This window comes from Epinephelus moara, chromosome 10 (assembly GCF_006386435.1).
Source record: "Epinephelus moara isolate mb chromosome 10, YSFRI_EMoa_1.0, whole genome shotgun sequence".
In the NCBI taxonomy this organism is placed as follows: domain Eukaryota; kingdom Metazoa; phylum Chordata; class Actinopteri; order Perciformes; family Serranidae; genus Epinephelus; species Epinephelus moara.
Genome location: NC_065515.1, coordinates 27,521,792 through 27,548,338, shown reverse-complemented (window position 1 = coordinate 27,548,338; position 26,547 = coordinate 27,521,792). Strand labels below are relative to the sequence as shown.

Sequence of the window (26,547 nt, the reverse complement as noted above, 5' to 3'; positions counted from 1 at the left end):
GGACTTCGTCGTCGCATCGCTGTCGTCATCTGTTTAGCTCGCCTCTGGCCCACCTATATCAGATACACCGATGTGATCGGTGCAGCTCGGTTTCATGGGCATAGGTAATGAGCAGTATTACTGATTGCCAGAGTGACTCGCTGAGCAAATTCAAATTGTGCTCTCGCAAGAACTCTGGATTTCCATGGTAATCAGGATGCATGTAAAGGGAAAACCAGAGGATCCCAATCCCGGTAACGGGTGGCAAGATCCATTGAAGGGGTCGCAAAACAATTACTAGAAAAATGCAGTGATTCCTTTTTAGCCTTCCTTGCCTTTTTCCTTGTAAATTACAAGACAATTTTAGATCTTCAGGACTCTAATTCAAATGAAACAAGAGAAAACATTTAACACTAAGAACTGCTAAAAACTATAAATGTATGCATGACGATGATGATGAGGGGAATCTCTCAAAAGGACAAATAGGAATAGGAAAATAGGAAAAATAATCATGTGTTGCAGCCCTAATCAGAACCATATTTCAGTATAATGGATAATTAACTGTACAAAAACATATGGACTCACTCACTGGACACATTAAATAAAAAAATTAACACAATAAATCTGCTTAAAATGTAATAAATTAAGGGAATTTCTAATTTGTTACACACTTGGGTCTTTGGCATCATTTCTTTTTACTGTTATATAATAGAACATGGCAACATCACTACAAAGAAGTCATAAAGGACCAGGAAAGTCAACAAAATGAAAACAAATAAAAGGTTTCCTCTCCCATTAATCATCTCACAACCTCAATTTTATCTTGAGACTCTTTAGAGGGGCCTGACCTCAGACTAGGAACCATTAGACCAACAAACAGCATACAAAGTAGAAAACCAGTTGCTGAAACAGCTATGGCAGTAAAATGCTGCTTACACCTTTACCGATATAGGATTATGAATGCAGGAATTTTACTTACAGTGGAGTACTTCAACATTAATGTACTTTGACTTGAGTAAAGGACATAAATACTTCTTCCACCATTAAGTTATTATTACAGGGCTTTATTAATAACTCTTCTGACTGGTCACATACAGCATTATGTGTGCTGAACAGGAAACCGCTGCTATGGACACAGCTTTGGTCATAGACACAGAGCAAAGTTATAAAATCCTTTGAAAATCTTATTTTGCATCAGATGATTGATTTCATTAGTAAGGAGCCATGTAGTAATCAGGATCACAAAACAAACCCCTTTAGGGTGATTCAAGTCCTGCATCACCCAGTCAGGATTTATTTTGCAATAATGAGCTTTTACCTTATGTATCACGTGTTAATGTAAAGTTGGCTGTTCACAAACATATCCAGACTGACTTATTTGGTTTTTCATCTTGAAGCTTCACTGGTCCAACTGTTCCTCGGTATCAGTGAAGCTCACAGAGGAAAGACTTTATTTGAGCTTCTCTCTCCTCTCCTTCTGTCATCTCTCTCTCTCTCTCTCTCTCTCTCTCTCCCCCCTGTTTCCAGGCCAGTCTTTTATTTTTTCTCCTCTCTGTTCTTCCAGGGTTGTGCTCAGTGGCCCAGTTCTGCCTGAGACGCCCCAGCACATCTCCTCTTTCTGTCTTCTCTCTTTTCCCTTTCAGGCTTCTCTCTCTCTCTCTCTCTCTCCTCCCTCTCTCAACACTCTTCCTCCGTCTGTCTGTGTTTAACTTTTTCTCTTCCTCCATCCCACCCCCTACCAAGAGACAGAAAGGGAAGCCATCTTAAAATCAAGCACAGTACTTTTTGTTTCCTCTCTACGGGAGCGTCTCAATCTAAATCCATTTTTAAATTCCAGGGAGGTGATTCATTGGAAAGATAAACTTATCATCGTGTGTTTGAGAACAAGGAAATCTCCACAGACTGTGTGCTCTCTGCTCTCAGTCATCAACATGCCAGCAGAGAAAGTAAATGATAACTTTAGTCGCCATTTTGCAAAACTAAAGTTTGTCTTTTGACATGGACCAAACCCCTAAATCACGCACTTGTCAGACACAGTCATATCTTCACGGTAACCTAGTTACAGCTGTTCAGCTCCATAAATTAGACATCTACAACCTCCAGGTCATGTCCTAAACCAGTGGTTCCAAACTGCTGGGTCATGGTCCAAAAGTGGGTCATGGGTCTGCTCTGAATGGGCTGCAAGTGTGTTTTTTACACACTTGATTACAGTACAGTGAATTTCAGCACAGAGCTTTTATTTTGAAGTACCACTTTCTGCCATAGAGTGAGTGAATAATGGACAGTTACTTAACAGAGACAACAAACTAGCTCACTGACATGACCAAACAGGACTCAGAAATCTGGCCCCTGTTGCTGGATCAGATAGGAACTCTAAACTAAAATATAAATATTATTATTGTTTTATTGTATTATTATTAAAAATATAGCTATGTTACTGATAAGTAGATTGTTATATATGTGCAACACATTACTTGCCCATTTATCATCATTATCATCAACCATTGTTTATTCGGGGAAAATTGACTGAGCATTAACCGCTTTTACAGCAATGCCCTGAATTCAGCCATACAAGCTGGTTATAGGCCAACTAGTTTACTGGTGGCGACACAATGGTAAAGTGGTTAGCACCATGCATGTTCTCCGTGGGTTTTCTCTGGGTACTCCGGCTTCCTCCCACAGTCCAAAGACATGCAGGTTAATTGGTGACTCTAAATTGTCCGTAGGTGTGAATGTGAGTGTGAATGGTTGTCTGTCTCTATGTGTTAGCTCTGTGATAGTATAGCGACCTGTCCAGGGTGTACCCTGCCTCTCACATCAGCTGGGATAGGCACCAGCCCTCCGCGACCCCCAACAGGATAAGTTACAGAAAATGAATGAATGAATAGTTTACTGGTATTTTAGATGGTTATTTATGGAGAATATAAACACTGAAACCTAACACGGAAGACTTTTAAAATTTGTCAATATTCTGCCGTGACTCCTCGAGGATGTGTACGGTCACAGTTACACATAAAAAAAATAAAATAAAAAGAAACACACTTAGCAAAACTAGCTTCAGTCCTTTAGCTAGTCCTATCATAGAGTTAACTTATACACGATAACCCTTGTCTCCTTGATCTCCTGTCTAACATTAAGTATACAGGAAATAATCATGTAAATATCTCTTTTTAAAGCAGACACATCTCAAGAATTGTTCTAAGCAAAAAAAATTCAAAAAATGTAATATTGACTATGCTTATGTCGGTGCTAGAAATTTAAGCAGCAACTATTTGACTGAGACAAATATTCTAGATAAACAGGCTCAACAAACTTTTCTGCTGCACAAGAATCTTAAGTGTGATGCAGTAAAAGGTTTTTTTTGTGAGGACAAATCACACCATATCGCACATACACCCTGTGTTTTATGTGTATTTGTTCATCACACAAACACAAATGCCCCCCGAGGAAGACAAAGTTAGTAATGAAAATAATTATCTTTGCTTTAAATTAATCACTCCTTTTGTTTATTTTTAGAAGCAAACATGGATGAGAATACAATATCATAACAGCAGAACCAATTTCCTTCATATGATGACTGATCTGAGACAGAGAGGACGAACACAGTGGCCTTTAAATTGACTCTTGATGTCAATGTCAGTCTGCAAGAGTGTATTTCTGTTCATGTGTGGCCATGTGTGTGTTCATTTGTGTGTTTTATTTAGTTATTTAAGGTCACCTTGCCATGCTGGTGTCCCAGCAGCTCGTCCAACGCTCAGAGCCCGAAGGAGAGAAACACACAGACACACACACACATGTCTACTATTACAGTGTCATGTCTTAGAGCTTTTGACCTAGAAGCTGTGAACTATTCATAGATCACACTAAGGACAGGGCGACACTTGTTATTAAAAGTTTTAGGTTAATTTGATTTAACATTCTGAGGACTGAATGTGAACCCTCTGTCCTCGAGGCACAAGCTATGCACCAGGTCATGTACAGTACAGTCTGATCCACATGGCTTTACAGTATCTACCAATGTGGAACTCTCCAGATCGCACGTGGTTTAAACCAGTGGGTTTCCAACCTGACTTCTGACTCATCTTTTATTGTGAAATACTAGATAATTTTAATTCAAACCCTATGTCTAACCTGGTACAAGTGGTCACCAGCAACTTATTGCTATTTTTTGAGGACACTTGAGGGCAGAGGAGCAACCTGTAAACAAAGCAGTGACATATTGTCAGCAGACAAATGCTCATTTGCCCATCTAAAGCAGACACAGAACAACCGTCAGTGGCGTCGTCCTTGGTTGAGCTGTAATGTTAGCTAGCTTAGTGGTGCTAGGTGAGCTAGCAGTGGGCGCCTCCTTGGTTGTGCAATTAATCGTCTGGTGATCGTGATTACAATTTTGAGGTCAAACAATATCAAAATTAATGAAATATATCAAACAAAAATATCAAACACTGGCAGTTACAACTCCCACATTCGGTGGTCGACTGCGACAGACCCTAACATCAAACCAAAAGCATTGAGAATTTCTGAGGTTATCAGAGAGTTTATTCAAAAAGATTGTTTACAACTGTATTACCGACCTAGACCAAACTGCCTGCCGCTGCCATCTTGGAAAGTCAATACAAGTCAAAAGACGAGCGTGACGTAACATCTGAAGTCTGTGGAAGGTCTCCGGATTGTACTTTTTCATCGTCTTCCCATTTTGTCTGTCTGTGATGATCCGTCCACTCGTCGCTAACCTGTCGCTCACACTAACTCTCATCTAATCTTGTTCGAGTTCGTCAATCGACTTGTATGGGCTTTCCAAGATGGCGGCGATGGTATGTTGAATTTTGGGCAATAAATAATAAATACAGCATGTTTTAAAAGTCAAAACATAATCATTTTCATAATCCTGATTTCAATTTTGACCAAAAATAATCATGATTATGATTTTTTCCATAACCGAGCAGCCCTAGGGGAACTGTCCCTTTAACTTAAAGTTGTGATTCTGGGCACCCAACCAATTTAAGTTCAATGTTTACTCTCTATTAGCTCACTTTTGGTCAGCTGAGGGAAAAATCTGGCTCTTCAGCTAGATGCTAGCTTTATCTGCCTTCCATTTTGTGCTTGGCGGGTAGCAGTACAGTGGATATTAAGAGCTTATTTTTGGCTGAAAAAGCTGCCTGCTTTGTCTGGAAATTATACTAATAAAAGCAGTGAAAGCTAGGCTAAACAGTGTTATGAGATAAAAACCAGCACTATGAGCTCAGAGACTTTAAGGGGCTGTACACATGCCGCGTTTTTTGCGCGCTCAAATTCATTGTCTTCAATGAGGATGTACGGCAGTTGTGCTCAAATACCAGAGCGATGCTGTCTCAGTTCCCAAGTGGCTATTTTTCAGGGCGTGAAGGCTGCGCCCTGAGACAAACAAAGTTCAACTTCTGGAATGCAGCAGTACACAACGCATGGCATGTGACAAGGAACAACCAATCACAGCTGACGGATATCTTTCCCGTCTTCCGTAAATATCAGTCTGTGGTAAATATGGAAAAGTTGATCATTTTGGTGCAGGGTTGCCAGAGCTTTTCATCTGTCCCTTGGATGATATTTCCACACACAACAGGCCTACACAGACACAGCACCTGGAAGTAGATCAGCTCTGCACTCAGGATTTCAGGTAAATAGGCTAAGATACAGTACTTGTTAAGGTTGCTTAGCAACCTCAAACACAACCCTTCCGCTGCACTCTTGACAGCAGGCATCAAAAAGATACAAAAGTAGCACCCAGTGCCTGACCTCGCGTTTTCCAGGCAGTTAAAGACGTGGCATGTGGCAGCCCCTAAAAAGACCTGCAGATCTGGGGGCAAGCGCAGAGTTGGGATTTATGAACACTTACCTTAAACTTAACCCAGTTATGATCTTAACTTTGATGCTAAAAACCAAGATTTAACCCTAAAACAAATGGGTAGCCCTGGATTTCTATTGAGTCCCCATTTGTGTGACTTTCAGTCCAGTTCTCTTCCTTCACAACGTGAGGAATAAAGAGCCCACAGCGTCCTGATTGCAAAAGAACGGTTCACCTTCACCTGAAAAACTCTCTCTGTACACACTGTGAGACCTGCTGCTATCTGGAACAACCTCTCTATCTTTCTGTCATCCCTCTCTCTCCCTCTCTCTTTCTTTCTCTCTCTCTCTCTCTCTGGCCAGGAGTCAATCTCTCTTTTTTACTGCCAGCTGATAGCTGTGCATGACTGTCTGGATCTCTATTCATGCGTTCACTCCATCTATCACCTGCTGCTGCCTCTGTCACCCCTCGATCCCCGCCTCCCTTCTTCTTCTTCGCTGCCTCTTTTCTAAATGAAAACAGATAATATGCCGTGGCTTTTTATCTCTGCATTGATATCATTCAGCTTTCAGCTCATGCCCTTGTCCTTGGGTTTACTGTCTTGCTCAAGGTCGCTTCAACATTGATGCTGCAGAAACCTGTGACCTCTCAGTGGCAGCACAGTCTCTCCTAAAATGAACTCTACCCGCTATTTTGCAGGGTTTTTGGATGTTTTCTTTTTTTTCTCACACTTCACGGCAGCCACCATTTGCATAAACACCCTTTAGTCAGTTTTATCCCTAAAGCTTTCCTTAACAGTCCGTGGAAATTGCACTGTGAGCAGTTGCCATGGTAACCAGGGACTCAATTGCCCAAAATTACCATAAAACACTAATTAAAAAGCCCTGGCTAAGAGCACCATTTTGACAAGCTTTATGCAACACTGCTGAACCAGTCCCTCAGGTGAGGAAAATGGACTGGGAATGGAAATCATTTCAACACCCACTGCATAACATTTTGTAATTCTGTGGACTGAATGTAAACTTAGTGTATCTGAGTGTAGGTGTACAATGTGTGTGGTAAAATATGTAAGTCTAGAGCTGAGTAGTTCTGAGGTGCCAGGTTTTGGACGATGTGTGCTGGACAGTTTTTAGTGAATGAGATTTTTGTTTGCCTGATTGTGACAAAAGTTTATGATCTTTTTTTAATATAAAAGAGTATATAAATTACACTGTTACCAGCATCAACATACCAGCAGTACTGTATAATTCAATGGCCATAGCACACACTTATGGTTACAACAGAAGTAATAGTCAAAGCACAGTAGCTGGGATCTGCTGATCCAAGGAGCACATGTCATTAAGTTTCCTGGAGCACTGATGGTAAATAGGACAATCAGTGGGGGTGTCCTGGTGGCTTGAGGGTTTAAGATGTTGACCATTTAATGGCACCAGACTGAAGTCCGGTTGGGGACCTTGGCTGCATTTCATGTTCCAACCCAATAGCCGTAATTAATGTTTCTGCATTGTTCGCATTGTTTCTGAAAACCATATGTATGTAACATTTGTATTGTTAATGTGATTAATGTGTGGCTATGTTTAGGAACAAAAAACACTTGATTATGGAAAGGAAAAGATCAAGTTTTGGCTTAAAATACCCAGTTTTGGCAGCACAATTCTCTTAAAAACAACCAGTTCTGTTGTTTGTTGGTCTCAAACAGTGATCTGCATTGGTCTGTAGCTCTATCGTCCTGTCCTTCTCCTAATGAGAAACTCAGCTCATGAACATGTAATCAGGGTGTTCGTTAAAAAAATGGTAATGTATACCTACTAAGTAATTTTGGTGAAAATGTCTGTTCACCTTTCTAAATAAATGTGCTGGCTACCTGTTAGTATCAGCCTATATAATATGAGTAAGGGACACAGTCAATGCCTCTGTTTACAGTTAATTTCCAACACTGAGTGTACTCTTTCAGCGCCTCATCCTTGAACACCCCAGGATGGAGACTGTAACACATGCTGCAGGTACAATGCTGCCCCTCTGAACTTAAGCAATCATATTACATCCCACTTGCTGTTTAACTCTCTACTTCAGGCTGCGGCCGAGTGTAGTGTTACACATGGTGTATCGTTTGTTCGTGAAAATGATGATATTGATTTGGGGATTATGACATGGCTAGTGGGACAATGATAGCTTGCGTTGTTGTTAAACATACTGTCAAATTGTATTTATTGTTTGGCAACAGTACGCAATGTAATTGACTTTGAATGTTGATAGCATAGCGTTAGCTCTTTGGCTAATAGCAGCTCTCAATAGCTGAGCCAAAGGGTTCTATGGGCTGAGCAGACTAGAAATAGCTCCTCATATTTAATGTTCATCCTATTTACTTGAGGTGTGAATAACGTTGTTTTAGGTGTTGGGTAAGCCTCAGGTGTTAGGGTTAGGGTTATTTTGATTGCAAAAAGCATAAAATATGAATGAATATTCTTACTTTTTATTTCTTTGGTAAGTGTTGTGGAAATTCTCTGGTGCTGGTGAAGAATGAAATAGAGCATTCTGCTGGCCAACAAGGTTTTTATTTTCTTTGCAAAGAAAAGGTCAATCAACACACGAGCGGTCAGAATGAAGAAAGACCCCGAGCACGGGAAAGCCTAAACATTTATACCTGAGGAACGCATCTTAAGGTGTGTTTCACACCCTTCTGTCTGCTGTAGGGAGCGGCACCCCTACCTAGTGTTTTCACACTCTTTTGTCTGCTGCAAGTATTGGCTCCGACCCCCAAGGGTGTGTTTCACACCTGACGTATCCTGCAGGGTTTTGTATCTGGGTGGGAGGTTAAGAGGTCTAGACATCTGAAGTAGTTGAAAACACAAATAATACACAAAGAAGATTAAATTACAATTACATAAGTCACCGATATAAGCGGGATAATGCCCTTTGTGGTGACCATTGTCACTTTTTAATGGCCTTGACAGAGGCAACTGTCCTCTGCTGTATGTTGGATGGTTCACAATGCCACGTCAGCCATTGAAAAGTGATAATGGACACCTTGTTTTTTTTAAAGATATTTTTTGGGGTATTTTGCCTAATGCTCAGAACAGGTAAGTGTGAAAGGGGGAGAGAGAGAAGGGGGATGACATGCAGCAAAGGGCCACAGGCCAGATTCGAACCCGGGCCGCCGTGGCAACAGCCTTGTACATGGGGCGCCTGCTCTACCCACCAAGCCACCGACGCCCCATGGACACCTTGTTGAGCATTATTCTCTACATAATGTATCCATGGTTTGCAAAAACATACAATGCCAACATCTTTCCTGGCTACTGGGCTGCAGGTTCCTCTCTCTGAACATTTTCTGTCAGATACAGCTCAACCATGACGATCAAGTAAATGAAAAAATGCCTGAGAAAAATACTACAGGACCATGGTGTATCCTAACACTAGTTGACGCTAACAAACCCACAAAGACAATACCAAGATTCTGTGTCAGTGTGTGCTGCCCTTCTGACCACATCTGTTTTTCCACACAATCTGGTGATAGACACAAGTTAGATCTTTCTTTCTTTCTTTCTTTCTTTCTCATCATTTCACTGAAAAGAAAATGATTCAACTGTCATTTTCACAAGTTTGATGTAACATCCATATGATCTACTATCCAATGCTGCTGTAATGACAAAGCAAATGTTCCATTTCAGAAGATCTAAATGGCATGGGAAGACCTTTGAGCTCTGGCTTCTTATTTGTGTCCACCATGCTGCTGCTGCTGCTAGATATATGGTCTAGGCAGACCTGACTTGGTTTAGCTAACCAAAAACTGGCAAGTTAGTCCTGAACATGCCAAAGACATAGAAAGCAATTATTTGGTTCAAATGGAGTACTGCACCTCAAGTACAAACGGATCTTCACACTTCTGGTCTCTGATTCACCTGAAGGGCATTCACAGCTACACCACCTGTCTGATTTTAATGAATGCTGGAAAGTTAGAGCAGTGATGCATCATCATCATCGTCTCCATTGTCACCATCAGAATCATCTTTTCACCGCCAGTTATCATCAGCACCGACAGAGCACAGACAACTTCCCTGTCTGGACGCAGAGAGAGAGACAGTAGGAGAGCAGTCAGAGAGAGGAGGCAGCTCCATGACAACACACTGGTGTTAAGCCCACTAGTCACGACACAAAGGCGCTCTGGAAAATGTTTTAACACGATGCCATCACCACGGCGACGTGGGCATCACAAGGCAAATTCAGGCCAGTCAGTCAAGGGTGAGACACTTCACTCCCACATACCTGGGCACCGTCGAATTTCAGCATCACGATTCAAAATGCTTTTAAAGGAATGCAAATCATGTATTGTCCTTGTAGAACACTCTTTCTGACTAATGAGGAATAAAGTTTTGTTACTGCAGCAACTTATAACTTTACCTCAGAATCTTCACTCTTAAGTTGCAGATATTCTCAATATGTCATTCAATCATACCAGACGACTAATCAAAGTTTGCAGAAAGGTACTGTCTTGCTGAGCTTTTTATATTCTATCAAACTATTTTGCTAAAGTTTATGTACACAGTGTGCATGTATATATCTTAAAAGCTAAAAAATGATAAGTCAGCTAAAACAGGAAGCCAACATTAACCCCAGTCTCCAGTGTGAATGTCCTGTGCTTGATCCATTCAGCCACTACATCTTACTCCCTCCATGGACTGTGTTGCTCTTTACACTGTCACCTGACATTCCAGCAGTGTATTTGTGAATTTTTGTAAATTTACTATTTTAATCCTAGAGAATATCCAAGATTGGCATGTGCTAACCCTAACACTGACCTCTTTGCTCTGATCCTAACTGCTTCTGACCTTGATGCGTCAGTGTGACGAGTACTAGCCAATCACAGCACGCAGTGGGATCCAAAATAACACATCATAGGAAAGAGTGTAAATAGCTGAAGAGGTGCAATGTGACTATTCTCAACTAGGTGCAAATAGACACTCAATTTTTTTTTACATTACATGTAATAAGTCAGCTTTACCCTTTCACAGCATTTGCATATTAGACAACAATCTGTTGTCAAATCAGTGACGTGTCTAATTTACTTTGTCTGGCATTGTTTGCATCTCAGATTTTACACCTCTCTAGTCACAAACGCTGCAGATACAAGTCAGTATAGTTAAGAACAGACGTTTTAGGGGATATAAACAGAAGAAAAACACATTTTTGAATGGAGGGGGACTGAGGGGGATTCAGTGTCACTGTACAAATAGACAATACTGTACAAGGGTATCTCAGCTTAAAACAGCAAAAAACATTCAATAAAAATGTGCATGTCTCTTCTTATATCAAAATACACTACACCAGTGGTTCCCAACCTGGGGGTCGGAAGCCCTCAAATGGGTCACAAGATGAATCTGAGGTGTTGTGACATGATTTATGAGATAGAAGAAAAAATATTGTGCTGCAAGGTTCATTTCTTAGGGGCCACAAAACCAAGATATAACATCACTGCAAAGTATAATGTTGAAATGCATGAGATCACTCAGTGAACACTGTCAGCATCGACTGTATGGTAGGTGCACGTGATAACAGGCGTAATTGAATTGCTAATGAACCCTGTGGACTGCATGTTTAAGGCAGCAGAACATGCTGCCATACAGGCAATCCAATGGACACCTATAGAGCCCGTAAGACCTGTGGGAGCTGGCCTACATATACTGATATATACTGCATGCTACAGAGACACAGAGAGTCAACAAGAAGAAACAGAGGAAGCAAGAAAGAGTGGGGAGAAAGAGGAAGTCAATGATGCATTAGGCAGCCGAGCTTTAGACACACACACACACACACACACACACACACACACACACACACAGATGAGTAAAGTGATCGAAGGAGAAGATTTTCAGAGGCGGAAACGACAGTGTTGTGACTGAAAAATTCATAGTCAGCAATCCTCTCTCTCTCCTTGTCACACTCACACACACACACACACACACACACACACTCTTCATAAAGTCACATGCAGCTCCACACACGCATGGATGGGCACCCACGCTCCACAGTGACACAGTATGCTGCACACACACACATGCACACACACTGGTCTGAGGTCTCACGTGTCGTGGAGTGGTCTATTAACATTCTCCACACATGGGTGACTACAGTGAGCCGGGGGACTTTGCTCTCAAATGTAAAGAAAAAACACTGTCAAACAAAATTACCGCATCACATCTCATCCAAGAGATGAACTCATGAATGGAATGAAAATCATTCATCATTCAAACACTGTTTACTGCGAGAAAATAAGGCTTGTCTTTGCCGTGTCTCAGAGCACTTTGACATAGTACACTTTCTGTTTGAAATATTGTAGTAATGACTGTTTGACCTGCCGTACTGAGCTCTACGGGACATTACCTGATATTCTACGCTTCCAAACAAAGCCAAAGAGTGGCAAGTGGTGCCAAAAATACAATTAAAATGTCATGTATCATCATAAAGCACTATCTCCTGTTCTCTAATATAAAAATCTAACCCTTTCGACACTAAAACATTAAAACACAACAACAGAACACTTTACAGCAGACACTTTAACTTGTCAAAGCAGGAAAAGCACAGGTGGGACTAATAACTTTAATGATGGCTCTGTTCCATTATTAATGTTAGCCTGTTATGACAAGTCAAAAAGTGTACCGTAAAAAAGATCAATTAGTACCATTCACTTTTGGGTTTTGTGTGTGTGTGTGTGTGTGTGTGTGTGTGTGTGTGTGTGTGTGTTTGTAGGGTAAGGGTGGGGATTTAAGAGTTTTATCCTAATTTTGACTTTCCTGCTGTCAAAGCTCTCATTACTGACTGAAACCAAAGAAAGGGTTGAAATTATTTCCTTCCCCTGAGCCTAAAAGGAAGTGGGATCATGTCAAGTCACCACCGTTTCCTTGTGTGATCTGAGTGGGAGTAGCTCAGCTCAGGCAATGTAGATGACCCTACTCCCTCCTGTGACGGCCACAATGTCCACACAAATAACATCTATTTGGTCAAATTTATGCAACGTAAAAGATAAATCCGGCAATGCGCTAAATATTTCTTCTTATCAACAATTACCATGAAGTTTTGTCTGTGTATCAACATCTGATACATCTTATTCTTCTGTGCCACAGAGCCCCTGTTTTTGTCCAATTACTTTTAAAAACACAATAACAAGCCACAGTGTTGCACTAGGTGACATGCATCTGCATTACCATGAACACACACACACGCTGTAGTTTATTTTGAGTTGATCCCAAACACACACCGTCCCAATGCTAGAAATATACGCACTAGTGCACCATATCTGCAGCTGAAAATAGTCCCCACTGAGCAACATTTGCTACAAACTCCAGTGTCCAGCTGTTATTATTTAGCTTTTTTGAAAAATTAGTAGTGGAAAGTACCTAAGTACATTTACTGAAGTACTGTACTTAAGTATGATTTTAAGGCACTTGTACTTAACTTCAGTATGTTATGTATACTTTATACTTCTTCTCTACTACAGTTGGGTGAGACATATTGTACTTGTACTTTGAGATAATGCATTACAAAACAAATGTGTTATAGTATTTTTTTATTTTAGCAGTAAGAAAGTAATATAATGCATTACCAATTTTGAGTAATATTGTTAAATTTACAATGTCAATTAACTTGTTACCACCCAAAATATATATATATTTTTTTCATTCGTCCACACCATACCACTTCTGCCAGTGCGCCACCACAAAAATATCCCCTGAAGGACTTTGTGTCTTGTCATGTCATTATAGGTTAAGTTACAGAAGGGTGCCAGTGATGGGCACATCTGGGTGATGCCGCACTGTGTGTTAGCATGCATAATGAGTTTCCACTCAACTATCTCAACGTCTACAACATATCCTGTTTGCTTTTTATGTCCTAAGCCTGCTTGAAAACAGTAGAGATAAGGAGTTGGGCTGCGGTTTGTTTTTTCCTAGTCCCGGTGATCGACACATCTGGGTGATGCTGTCAAATGTCCATTAGCACGTTGGATGTGTTTCCTCTCACATCCCCTAACAACGGCAGAGCAATGCCAACCGTCCCCTTCTTATACACACTGTCTTTTGCGCTCGTCCTAATGACTGACTCACACGGCAATCAATTTGTTTGTGCTAACCTCCGTATTTGTTAATTGTGTTTCATATGACAGGCCTACAAATATTTATCCATATGTCATAATTGATCAGACTTTGATCCTTTGTCTAGTTGCCCATCCCTGTGACCAACACTTTTGATTTATTTAAAAAGTTCTAGACTATTTAATTGTTTTATATCATCGCACTATTGTTAATATAAGCAGGATATTTTAAAAATGAGGGGAAACCACTGCATGTGTGTGCATGAGTGGACCAGCTCTGCGCTCTGGAGGAGAGCCCTCATTAAACTGTATCGCACACCGCTGGATTTGACATAAACTGCAATAAACTGGAGTTTCTGTGCTTTGATTACAAAATATAGAACAACATTATCCTCTTTAATTCTATATTATCTTGTTGTACTTTGAGGTAATTTTGGTTAAAATATGGCAAAGGTAACGCATTACTTCACACAGAGAGTAACACTGTAAAGTAACTTATTACTTTTAAATGAAGGTAACTAGTGATATGTAATGCATTACATTTTGATAGTATATTATTAAGGGTAGTAGCAGTATATAAAGTAGTGAAAATAAGCCCCACATTTACAAGGTGCAACATTACAGTGGTGTGCACATATATATTGATAAGTTTTTAATGCAAAATTTTTGGCATTTATTTCTACACTGCAGCTCTTTTGCCACTGCCATTTTCAAAAGCTTTACTATGTTTTCAGTAGGAGCTAAAGGGTTGGGAACAGACAGGCTTCTGAAGTCTGAAAGTTTTGAGAAACAGACTATTGTGATGTTGATTTCGATCTTTATAGATAATAACATAAAAACATAATAACAAAAATATAGAAAAATGTCAGATTTCTCTTCTGAGGAAGAACCTAAACATATGATGATCACAGAGGGAAAAGATGATAAAATGCCAAAGAGCAGCGAACCCCGGCCTACACTGAGACAAGCCATCTCTCAGTCTCTTCCTGTCTGATAGCCAATGACAGCTGAGCCGAGACAGACAGAGCAGGACAGAAGGCAGATGCTGTCGATTTAGAGAGATTACTCTCCTGCTCCCAACCCATTCTTCTTCTCTGCCTTTTGGTCTCTCTGCTCACTCTGCTCTTCAAAAGTTTCTCTTGGGCCCCAAAATGCAAAAGAAAACTGCGGATGCTACTTATTCTAATCACATGTGTCTCTGTGTCTCTGCTTTTATTCCATCTCACCGGTGCTCTCTCATTAATGGAGGCTGTGGTTATTTTTGCTACAATAACAAGGCCATTATTAATAGACTCAATAGGTTCAAATTACCTCTGCGATAAATGCTGTGAGTCTGAGACGGATGAGAGGATCTTAAAGGCTCTAACAGAGGCCTCGGGGTCGCTCTCTGTCTCCCTCTCACTCACATTCAAACATCTTGACGTACTCAGAGTTGTCTCACGAAGACCTCAGACCAGAGGCTGCCTGGGCTTTTGTCTCATTAAGAGGAGACTGGGTCGCCCTCGGCAACACGTGGACCAACCAGCACAGGATGCAGGCACGCCTCCTCCTCTCATCTCTTGGGAGACTGTCACACTTTACATCCTCTTTCTAGGAATTACTGGATCAGTTTGGACTTGGCACGTGTTTTGGGAAACTTCTTATTCATATCAGAAGCAGCACTACCACTGTAGTGGCTAGGTTATTTACTGTGGACTATGGCAATGATTACTTACATTTTCAGAAACTGTATGTCTTTCAGCTCATTTGAGCTTTCATTTGAGCTATGTTAGGGACTCAATTTAACATCTATTGTGCTGAAAGACAGAACTTTCATTAAACAGAAGTAATCAAAGATAACTAGGTACGCCGTTGTTTTATTCTGGTAATGGTGTACCCTATGACTGAAAAGGAAACAGTATGAATTTCCATCAAAGATGTCATTCATGTCTGAAGTTTGGGCTTAAACCCCCAAGTCCTTTGTCTTCCACTAATGTTACAGCTATTTTACCAATAAAGCAGGAGTGTAGCCAGACACTGAAAACATTCAGAGCTCAGCCCAAACCAAGGGAGGTCTAGGGGTATGCTCCCCTGAAGAGACTTTTTTGGAATTAACAGCATCTACATGCACTATTTTTCAAGCCATTTGAGATAATAGAGTTCCTAAAAATCTGTACATGACTTTGGAAAACATGACAGTTGGCAAGGAGAAAATCACCCAGCAGAGTGTAGATACTATTTTGCATCTAATTGTTCTCCAACTGTCTTCATCATTCTGAAACCATAACACAACAGATGTTGAGGATGACTAATTTTCACTCTTGCCACCTAAAAAGAAGCAAAAATTGTTTGTAAAGTTATTGTGAAAAACGTTAAATGAGTATGACAGTAAGGTTGGGAAAAAAATCATTCGACTTAAAGTATCCTGATTTTTCTTTTTACAATTTTAATGATTTATTTTAATGCCTGAATTGATATAATCCAAATCTTGACGTGGAAAGAACGCAACGTCATATCAGCCTGCCCAGCACAAACTCCCCACCGGATTAGCAAACTTTCTCTTGCTGCCGTTACACAGATTAGACCCAGCCCACTGTGAATCCCTGCACTGGGGTTTGTGCCGTCTGAATTTGAGTTGCTACTGTCAGCACATCTTCAGAGCTTCCGCCCACTCTCCCCCTGCCAATAGTCTCCTAGCAGTATGGAGAGGTGGAGGGACTATTGAGTGGCTACCTAGCTAATTCTCGTCTGATTTGTGATCTGATAAATAGAGAGAGTGAAAATGGGGCAAGGGGCTGAGGGAAGCAATGTGTTGCATGCGCCTCTTCTATGGAATAAGATTTTACCCATTATAAATACGAAAAAAAAATCAATATGTGGTGGTCAATGTTGATATTGTAGCAGCTGCCACAAATAAATCAATGTATGAAAGACACTGCAAGCTTGACAAGCAGGAACAGCTAAATGTAGTCGTTCAAGTTTACTCCAAAAAGTATATATATTTTTTTCATTTGGTTGTAGGCTATATCTTGTGTATATTTTAATAAAAGTTTATTTAATATTGTACCTTTGACAAAGCAAGGTCATGAAGTCCATTACTAGAATAAAATTATTAAAAAATAAGAAAATAAAAACAGATAATACTTTATTTACCTCTTATGTAGTAAGTGATGCTGCTGAAATTGAATTTAGAAAGACTGACTGACATGAGATGTGCTTTGTTTGGAAATATGTCTCAAGATATAGTCTCGTGAAGTGTATGATTTAACTTTTTCCCGTGGTCTAGTGTTTAAAAATATCGCAATAAATCATAAAATCATATTGCAATATTTGCAGAATCGCAATGCTTCAAAGACACAGTACATATCAGATTGTCACCAAAGTATTAGGAAAGTATTAAATCAGGAGATAAGCATATCGTAATGCCCTAATAAGCCAATGGGTTTCTCAGCCTGTGGGTTGAATCAGAACCAGAATCAGAAATACTTTATTGATCCCCGGGGGGAAATTGTGATTTGTTAGAGAGTTGCGCCTCTGTATAGGGCTGTTTGATATGCATACTTTGTAGGAGATTTCTAAAACTGATATGTTTGATATAAAAATGTTTTTAAAAACTGCATTTATTTCATTTAAATTATATAATCATAGTAAATACACTATATTTGGAGCTTCATCTACATCCACATACAGTATATAGTGACAACAGAATAAAATGCCATATTTGAGTTCACATGTTGACTGACATCTCGCAAACTATTGGGGCCATGACAATTCTCCTGAATTAAAAAATGGGGCCATAGGTCGAAATAAATACCTTCTAGGCCGGATCCCACCATATTTAGACTGAGCAAGCAGGAAACAACATGGAGGGAAAAAAACTGCACACATACACGCATACAAGTACACACACAAGCCTCGCAGATTCAGCAGAAACACTGGGTCACACTGTGTGACACATTGGACAAGTGTGAAAGACTCAGCTATCCACACACACGCGAGCCTACTGTACAGTGTGAAACACCTTGCTACAGTCCCGCCAGGTTGTTTAACAACTGCATGGTTACCTATGGTTTCTGCAAAACTGTTAATTTGTCCATTATCAACATACAAGCACAAAATGAGCTGCCACCATATTCTGTGCATCTTCTGTGTGAACCAGCAGTGAGGCACAGTCATTATGTGGCCATGCTGCCCCAACACTGTTCCCCTGAAAAGCTGCATTATCTCAGAATAGACTCCCATCTTTGCACACACTACAATATCCTGGCTTGACCTCCTCTTTGCCAGTGACAGGTCATCATCTCTGGTGTTCTTGTAGCTGTCACAATGGATCAACAGAGACTTTTTGTTGAGACAGAGAAATACCAGGATCTTTGTGACCTGTCCCGTCACTGTATCATAAGAAAGATGCCTGGTGAGCCACAGCTGCAGACACTGTCATCTTGAAGTGAAGCTTGAGGAATCACATGACACTGCCGCAACAGACATTTTGAACTTTAGGGCACAACTATGGCTCAAAACTACTCAAAACAATGAAGAAAAAATAAAAATAAGGACAATGGCAACAGCAGTCTCAGGCTTCCTAAAAAGACTCCTGATCAGTGCTGCAGAAATAATACTTCTGATTTGTTCTCTGGTCAAAATTAGTTCACTCCTATTTTAGCTATGATACAACCTGAGAGGAAAAAATAAATTAATATAAGTAAATATGTTTTCGAGGGATTAATTGATTATTCATTCAGACTATAAAATAGAAAACAGTTTTAAAAAGTTAATGACATGTTTCCAGAGCCCGAGGTGATATTTTCAAATGTCTTTATTTAAAGAAAAGAAAAAAAAACATCCACCAAAACCTCTCAAAAGAACTTTTCATTATCAATCCATCTTTTTTTGATTAATCAATTCATTGTTTGGTCTATCAAGACTCTTCCAATGTCCATAGCCTGAGGTGTAGGCCTATTTAATTTACAATGACATGATGAAATGAGGGTGGCACGGTGGTATAGTGGTTAGCACTGTCGCCTCACAGCAAGAGGGCTCCTGGTTCCCAGGGGGGAGCACTTGCTTTTTTTGTGGGGGTTTTTTAGATTATTTCTGTGGGCTTTTTGCCTTTAATGACAGGACAGTTAGTGAAAGGAGGAGACAGAGAGAGAGTGGGGACTGACATGCAGCGAAGGGCCACGAGCCGGATTCAAACCCGCGGCCGCTGCAGCAAGGCAATGCCTCTGTATGTGGGGCGCCGGCACGATCCACTACACTACCAACGCCCCAGGAGGGAGCACTTCTGTGTGGAGTTTGCATGTTCTCCCCGTGTCAGCGTGGGTTTTCTCTGGGTACTCTGGCTTCCTCCCACAGTCCAAAGACATACAGGTTAATTGGTGACTCTAAATTGTCTGTAGGTGTGAATGTGAGCATGAATGGTTGTCTGTCTCTATGTGTTAGCCCTGTGATAGTTTGGCGACCTGTCCAAGGTGTACCCCGCCTCGCTCCTAATCCCCCCCACCCCCCGCCCCAAGAGGATAAGCGGCTACGAAAATGGATGGATGGATGATGAAATGATAAAACATCGAAAAGTAGCAAATCTTCACAATTGTGATGAGCCACAGAAACCAGACAATATTTGATATTTTTGCACAATAAATTACTAAACCTATTATCAAAGTAGCTGGCATTTTATTCCCTAATGATTAACTGCTAATGGACACATGAGAGATGTCTTTAAAAACGAATTCTGTAATTTATTTTCTATATACTTGTGTCAATGCTAATTGTTGTCAAATCTCTCACGTCATCCATTCGTTTTGTGCCTGGACAAGTTGTTCCTTTCCCACAAAAGCTCACAAATCAGAACTATGACTAATTCATGGCAGCAAAATATGACTAATTTTACTTAAAGAAATACATGACGTACTATAGAATGAGCCTCCAGACCCAAAATAGCTGTTAGCATTAGATGAAGTAAAATATTTCACACCCAGATCCGCTTTGCCGTTAGACTGTACTGGAACAGAATCTCTTATTTGAGCCAAAGAATTATGTCACCCTGGAGAGAACAATGTGCATGATGCAACCATGGCAACACTGTCACTGAGACTGGAGAGGGGACAGAACGGATGCTCCCACATGAATCTGTACTCGTAGAGAAGAGAAAAAAAAATCACATTAAACCAGCTAAATGAACAAAACGGATGAGATAAATTTATCCTGTGAGAGACCAGTTTGGAACACTTTCATGCAGCCTGTGTGAACCTACAGTACAGTACGTGCCGTGACCAAGAGGATAATGTTTCTTTCTCTTCCTCCTCCCTCCCTCTCCTCTCCTCTTTCTCTCTTCTCCTCTCGGCTTCTCTAAAATCCTGCAAAGGCTTCCTAACATGGATTTGGTGGTTTTAGGAAAATACAGCAACATTGCATGACATTATAAGTGTGTAGTTTCTGCTTCAACACAGCGCATTGCTTCAAGTCACACTCCATAATCCAAAATCGGACAAACATTCACTCCCAGTCGGCTTGAAAGGTGACTGTAAAACGTTTGCAGCTTTGGTCAGTTTGAACTCAAGTTACAGGATGGAGGATTAATGATAGAAGTTTTTTTTTACTGACTATCGATCAATCTACGCATTCTATTAATCTATGATTGATTGTTGGGCCAAAAAAAGTCGATATAGTGAAAAATGCCCATCAAAACTTCTCATGTGGATGCCTTGAAATATCTTATTTTGTCCTGCCACTGCTTAAAAGCCCAAATATATTTAGTTTATGGTGATATAAAACAGAAGAAGTGGAAAATCTTAATATTGGAAAAGCTGGAACAACATCATTTTTGATATTTTTGCTGAAGAAATTACTTAAATGATTACTAGATTATCAAACTAATTGCAGATTAATCTTCTCTGTTCATAGCTAATTGATGCAGCTCTATCCTGCAGCATATACTTCTCCACTGTCCATCCAAATAGCCAACGTTTTGTGACAGTATCCTACACTGCCTATCACCCTCTTCAAAGCTCTAAAGCTCTTCCAGAAAGGGCATCTTCGGTCATTTTTTTATCCATCAAGTAGCTGATAAAGACTCAGTTAATTCAACTAGACTCTTCATCACCTTCTTAAGAGTCACCGGTGTCATCACCGCAGCTGACAACACCAATTCATCACAATCACAGCCACCAAAATCACCATCGCCCTCGATAACATCACAATTCATCCTCATCATCATAACACACACACATACACTGCAGATGTACTGGTATCTCTGTCCCCCTTCCCTCACTGGGTCTCTTTCCCTTGGCCCATCACCATGGCGATGGGAGCCGGTTCCATGGATACAGTCACTAGGCAACCAGCAGCATCAGCAGCAGCAGCAGGAACAGCAGTGTCCTGTCAGAGCTATAGTGGAGCAGCAGAGAGAGCCGGAGCCAACCTCCCTCCCTCCTCTAGCTGCATGCAAGTTTGCTCTTTGAAGAGGAAATGTTAATGCATTTATCGTGTCTTGGATCTGCAGCCTGAACTGTAGAGGTGCTGACTGCAATTTAGACTGACATAAAAGGACTAACTTAGTGACTATATCTGGAGTTAGACTAAAATGGGAAAAGCATGTTGTTAAATGGAAAACAGATAATGACAGGATTGTGTGTATCAGATGCAGCTGTGTAATAAAATATATACATACAGGCATTATTACTATTTACAACATCATTTCTGTCTCAAAATATGGACACTGCTTCTCTTTAACCTCTATGCTTACAAAAAAAGAAGCAATAACCAGTACAACAATACATAATAGTGAAATCCTCTATTAGGGCAGCATTATTCTGATTATTTCAGTTAAGCTGTCCATTATTTCCTTGGTTAACCGATCATTTGTTTGGTCTATAAAATGTCATAAAATACTGAAAAATCACACTCAAGGTTACCCAAAGCCCAACGTGTCTTCAAACCCTTCTTCTGTCCCATAAATCCTCACATTTGAGAAACTGGAACTAGAGAATGAATGGTTAGCATTTTTGCTTGAAAAATTACTTTACGTCAAAATAGTTGCTGATTAATTTTCTGTTGACCGATTAATAGACTAGTGTGACTGCTGCTAACAGCTGGCAGAACAGCTTCCCAAAGAGACCACAAATACCAGGAACCACTGTCAGGCACAGGAGGAAGACATATTCAGACGCTTCAGTAAAAGTGGTAACACCTCAGTGTAAAGGTACGCCATTACAAGTCCTGCATTCAAACTTTATGTAAAAATATCTATGTATTATCAGCAAAATGTGCTTAAAATAAAAAAATCTGATATGCCAAATGGTGCTATATAGAGAATTGTATCTGTTATATTTATATGTTTATAAAGGATTTCTGATGCATTTATGTGTAAGCAGCATTTTTGTTGTAGTTGGTCCAGGTGGAGTTTATTTACTACACTATAAAGTGTTGAGCTGTTCAATCTGCAAAAACCTCAGTTTTAAAAAGAGATTTCTGTCCTCAAAACCCTTATTTTGCAGTGCAGCGGGAGTATTTCAACCAATATTAAATTTAAATCAACTTATTTAAAATATGTTAAAGGCATGATAATGTGTATCTTGAAACTAGAAAGAATTAGGGTCCACCCAGGCACTAGAATTATGAAAAAGTTTTGAACATTCTTCAAGTCGATTCTTGCTGAGGACAGTTGAAATATTTCTACACCAACATATAAAAAAATAAAGCTTTAGTGAAGTTCAGACTAAAACTACATGAGAAGAAAGATATTTTAACCACAGGTGTCCGATAAATGTAATAGATTAAAATGTGCTGTAGAGTGCTTGCGTAGTTGGTTACATTGCCACTGCAACATATGTCTTTTTTTAAATTATTTTTATGGCTTTTTTGTGCCTTAACTAGATAGGACAGGCCAAGTGTGAAGAGAGAGAGTGAGGGGACAACTTGCAGCAAAAGGCCACAGGTCCGAATCGAACCCACAGCCTCTGCAGCAAGGACACAGCCTTTGTAAGTGGGACGCCGACTCTACCAGGTGAGTTCAACATATTTCTACCAGCCAAATATATGCTTTTTTTTTTTTTTTTAATGTTGGTGAAAAGCACAACACTTTAAAGTCCCCAAAAAGTAGCTCTGTAAGCCAGTGGAAAGTCAAGGTAGCTCTGTAAGCCAATGAAAAGTCAAGGACACACAAAGAAAGAGATGGAACTGCAAACATCCTGGAAACCAAGGTTACGCTACATGTCCAAGTACTGCATATAGTCTACACAGACCATAACCTGGACTGCTGTGCTCCTTGATACCAAAAGAGAGACCAAAACTGACAACACACAAAGGCCTTTTGGTAAAATGATACAAAACAAGGCAATTAGCAGTGACTGCAAACCCCTGCTGTAAAGAAAATGTATTAATAGAACCCATCTTAGAGGCAACACAGACAGAGAGGCTTTGAAATCTGTTGCATTGAAGATGTAATTAAATATTCCCTTTGATTAGACGAAGCCCCCCTTTTTTTGCATGTTGCTTTAGTGCCCTGGCTGCAACTCAGAAAGACACTCAGTATGTGTGCTGCTTAGCGATAAGACTGGACAAAAAAAATTACAGCACATAACTGCAAAAATTATGATCCGGACAATAAAACAGTTTAACCTTGTGCAGGTGTGTAACAGCAGCAGTAAAGCATTTAGCTGGATGGTTAACAAGCCTTTGTCATTACAGGCGTGACTGATACAGCTAAATAATGGGAGAGATAGGCTAATAAGCTACAATACCTCAGGCTGCTGGATTTAACAGGTGTGTGTGTGTGTGTGTGTGTGTGTGTGTGTGTGTGTGTGAGATAATGTCTTATATGAAAGCATGAAGCGATCATGGCAATGCGACTGGGGGCTGTCAATACAGGAGTGTGTATGACACTGCATCATATATCATCCTCTCTCACACACACACACACACACACACACACACACACACACACACACACACACACTCTCTCCTCTCTCTCTTCCTGCAGTCATGGCTGTTTCATTAGCTCATCACAGAGCTTGAGAGGCCCGTGGATGAGGGTCTATAAAAAGATGAAGGGACCATTTTTAAATAAATGAAAAAAAAAAAAAAACTAAATGATCACATACAGTACACAGTGCCAGGTGTTGTTGTAAATATTAAATAATGCCATTATTTGCCGCATGATAGCAGCCTAATTAAACATTTATGGTCATGGGAAAATCATGAGATGCATACATTAACAGTAGAATATCATTTTTAAGTGTGTGACTGCACATCTATAGATATTTTGGATATTAAAAAAGGCATTTTGTGCCGTTTTGAGTCCTTACATATCGATAGTAATGAGATTCTTCATTAAGAGATCATTAACACAGTGAATGACAAACACTGCAGCAGGTATGTGTCAATCCGCGTTGCCTTACGTTGTAAAGTAGAGTAGTTATCCATCTGGCAGGCTGCTGGTGGCGGATCCGGTTGGGGGGAAAAAAAGAATGAGTGGTGGCCCCTGTGGACACCGCAGCACCGGACAGGATCAGTCTACCGGGACGAACCGAGCCGGTGTGAAACCAGGACAGGTACCCGCACGACCAGCCGCATCTTTAGTACCCGCGGGGCCAGAAAACGGAGGAGATGAGCAAACCAACCCGGGCAGTGTGTCTCATTGTAGGATCATTCGGTTAAGGTTTAAATCCAAGTCGGTTACACACACACACACACACAAACACACATACACCGTTTTCAGTCAGATCTCCTCGGTAGGTTTCGTTACAAGATGCCTCGCTCCGCCTCCATGTAGATAAAAAAAAGAAAGCCAAGATGCGGGCACAATGGGAAAGAGAAAGGTCAGTGTGCGGTTATGAAAATCACACCGGAGGAACGGATCCGTGACCGAGAGGAGCGGTGCCCTTTTTCTTCTTCTTCGTCTCCGTTACCGTAAACCCCGCTGCAGGGAAAACACATTGAAGCAGGAGCGTCTCCTCCCATCTATCCCCCGTAGAGAGCAAGAGGAGAGAGGGAGGGAGAGATGGATGAAGATGGAACGAGGACGCCAGAGTAGGTGCGTTTGCGCGTGCGCATGGATGTGCGCGCACGCGTGTGTATTGTAAGCCTAATTGTGCACGGGCAAGTGTGTGTGTGTGTGTGTGTGTGTGTGTGTGTGTGTGTGCGAGAAGATACAAAGAATGGAAGTCATCTTTTTATCTCATTGTGTTGCGCCGCGCACACACACACACACACACACACACACACACACACACACACACACACACACTTGCCATGGAGCGTGTCCCTGAGACTGTTGCCATGCTGCCTCCATCTTTTCCTGTGAGAAAAAAAAAATGTTTCTTCTGAGGACAAAAATAGCTCAATGTAGCTAAAAGATGATTTTAAAGAAGAAGTTTTTGTGTGTGTGTTTACTATGTGGGTGTCAGATGTTTTATCACACTATTTTGTTATTCGAAACATATACTGTAGTGTACATACAGGACTACAATTAGACCATTTTAGTCGATTAATCTCAGTCATTTGCCTTAATTGTCTGTGGCATAGATTCACCAACAATTCATGATGCAAATCTCCTGGTCCACCACATCCCAAAGGTGCTCTATTGGACTGAGATCTGGTGACTGTGGAGGCCATTGGAGTACAGTGAACTCATTGTCATGTTCAAGAAACCAGTTTGAGATGATTTGAGCTTTGTGACATGGTGCGTTATCCTGCTGGAAGTAGCCATCAGAAGATGGGTACACTGTGGTCATAAAGGGATGGACACGGTCAGCAACAATACTCAGGTAGGCTGTGGTGTTTAAACCATGCTCAGTTGGTACTACCCAAAGCGCGCCAAGAAAATATCCTCCACACCAGTACACTGTAGAAACATAGCGATGCAACATGAGGATTTCCATAGACGAGGAGCTGCTCCCTATGTAGCTATAACCGGCTCATTTTAAGGCAATGAAAACACAACAATTCTTTTTTTACACTAAAGAAAATATACTTTTGATATTATATTCCATTTCAGCCAATATATCCCCCGGAATCCGACACTGGACCTTTAATAAAGCAAACTCTGAAAACTCAACAAACATGGCTGTCTTATGTCAGCCAAGTCTGTCATTCAGGATAATTAAACCTTAATTCAACGAAGATAGTGTGATTTTGCCTTCACACTTTATAACTCTAACAGACCCAAGTCTGCAATCATACAACCATCTTCAGCTGTCCAATTTTGTGAAAGCTTGAAAGTCTTTGATTTTTCCAGTCACTGCCATTCATCCCATGTAATGCAAACACAGAATCAGACCGTCCCTTCCTGGTAAATGCCCATATCTTTGAAAATCCCACTCCTCCTTCTTTGTAATGCAGTTATAAATATGCTGTTTCCATCGCCAAGCTGAGATAACCCTAATGGCATCATCACGGTTATTTTCTCAGACTTGACAAAGCTCCTCCAGAGCCGCAGAAGACATTATACAACTGTTTGCACAGGCTGGATAGTGCTCACAATGACAAAGAAATGGATTTTGATATGTAGTGTCTTTTTTACAGTCAACTCTACAAAGACATGATCAACCCTGCAGGTCTCCCAGCCTGACCAGCGATAGCAGCAGTGAAGCACTCAGACGATCAGACGTGCGTTTGAGAGTCAGTTTGCAAAACATCACCAGCATTATCAGCAACTGTCCCCACTGCCAAAGGCTCTAAGCAT

The 26,547-nt window shown here is 40.7% G+C and overlaps 1 protein-coding gene across 1 annotated transcript in view; it reads right to left on the bottom strand.

The window, feature by feature from the left end:
• The window catches only part of lrrc7 (leucine rich repeat containing 7), a 97,359-nt gene extending 72,450 nt beyond the window's left edge, over nucleotides 1-24,909 (bottom strand). The window contains exon 1 of the mRNA XM_050055949.1: nucleotides 24,263-24,909. Coding sequence (XP_049911906.1) covers nucleotides 24,263-24,287 — 25 coding nt within the window. The 5' untranslated portion in view covers nucleotides 24,288-24,909. The remainder of the gene's footprint in view (nucleotides 1-24,262) is intronic.
• Nucleotides 24,910-26,547: the final 1,638 nt, after the last annotated feature.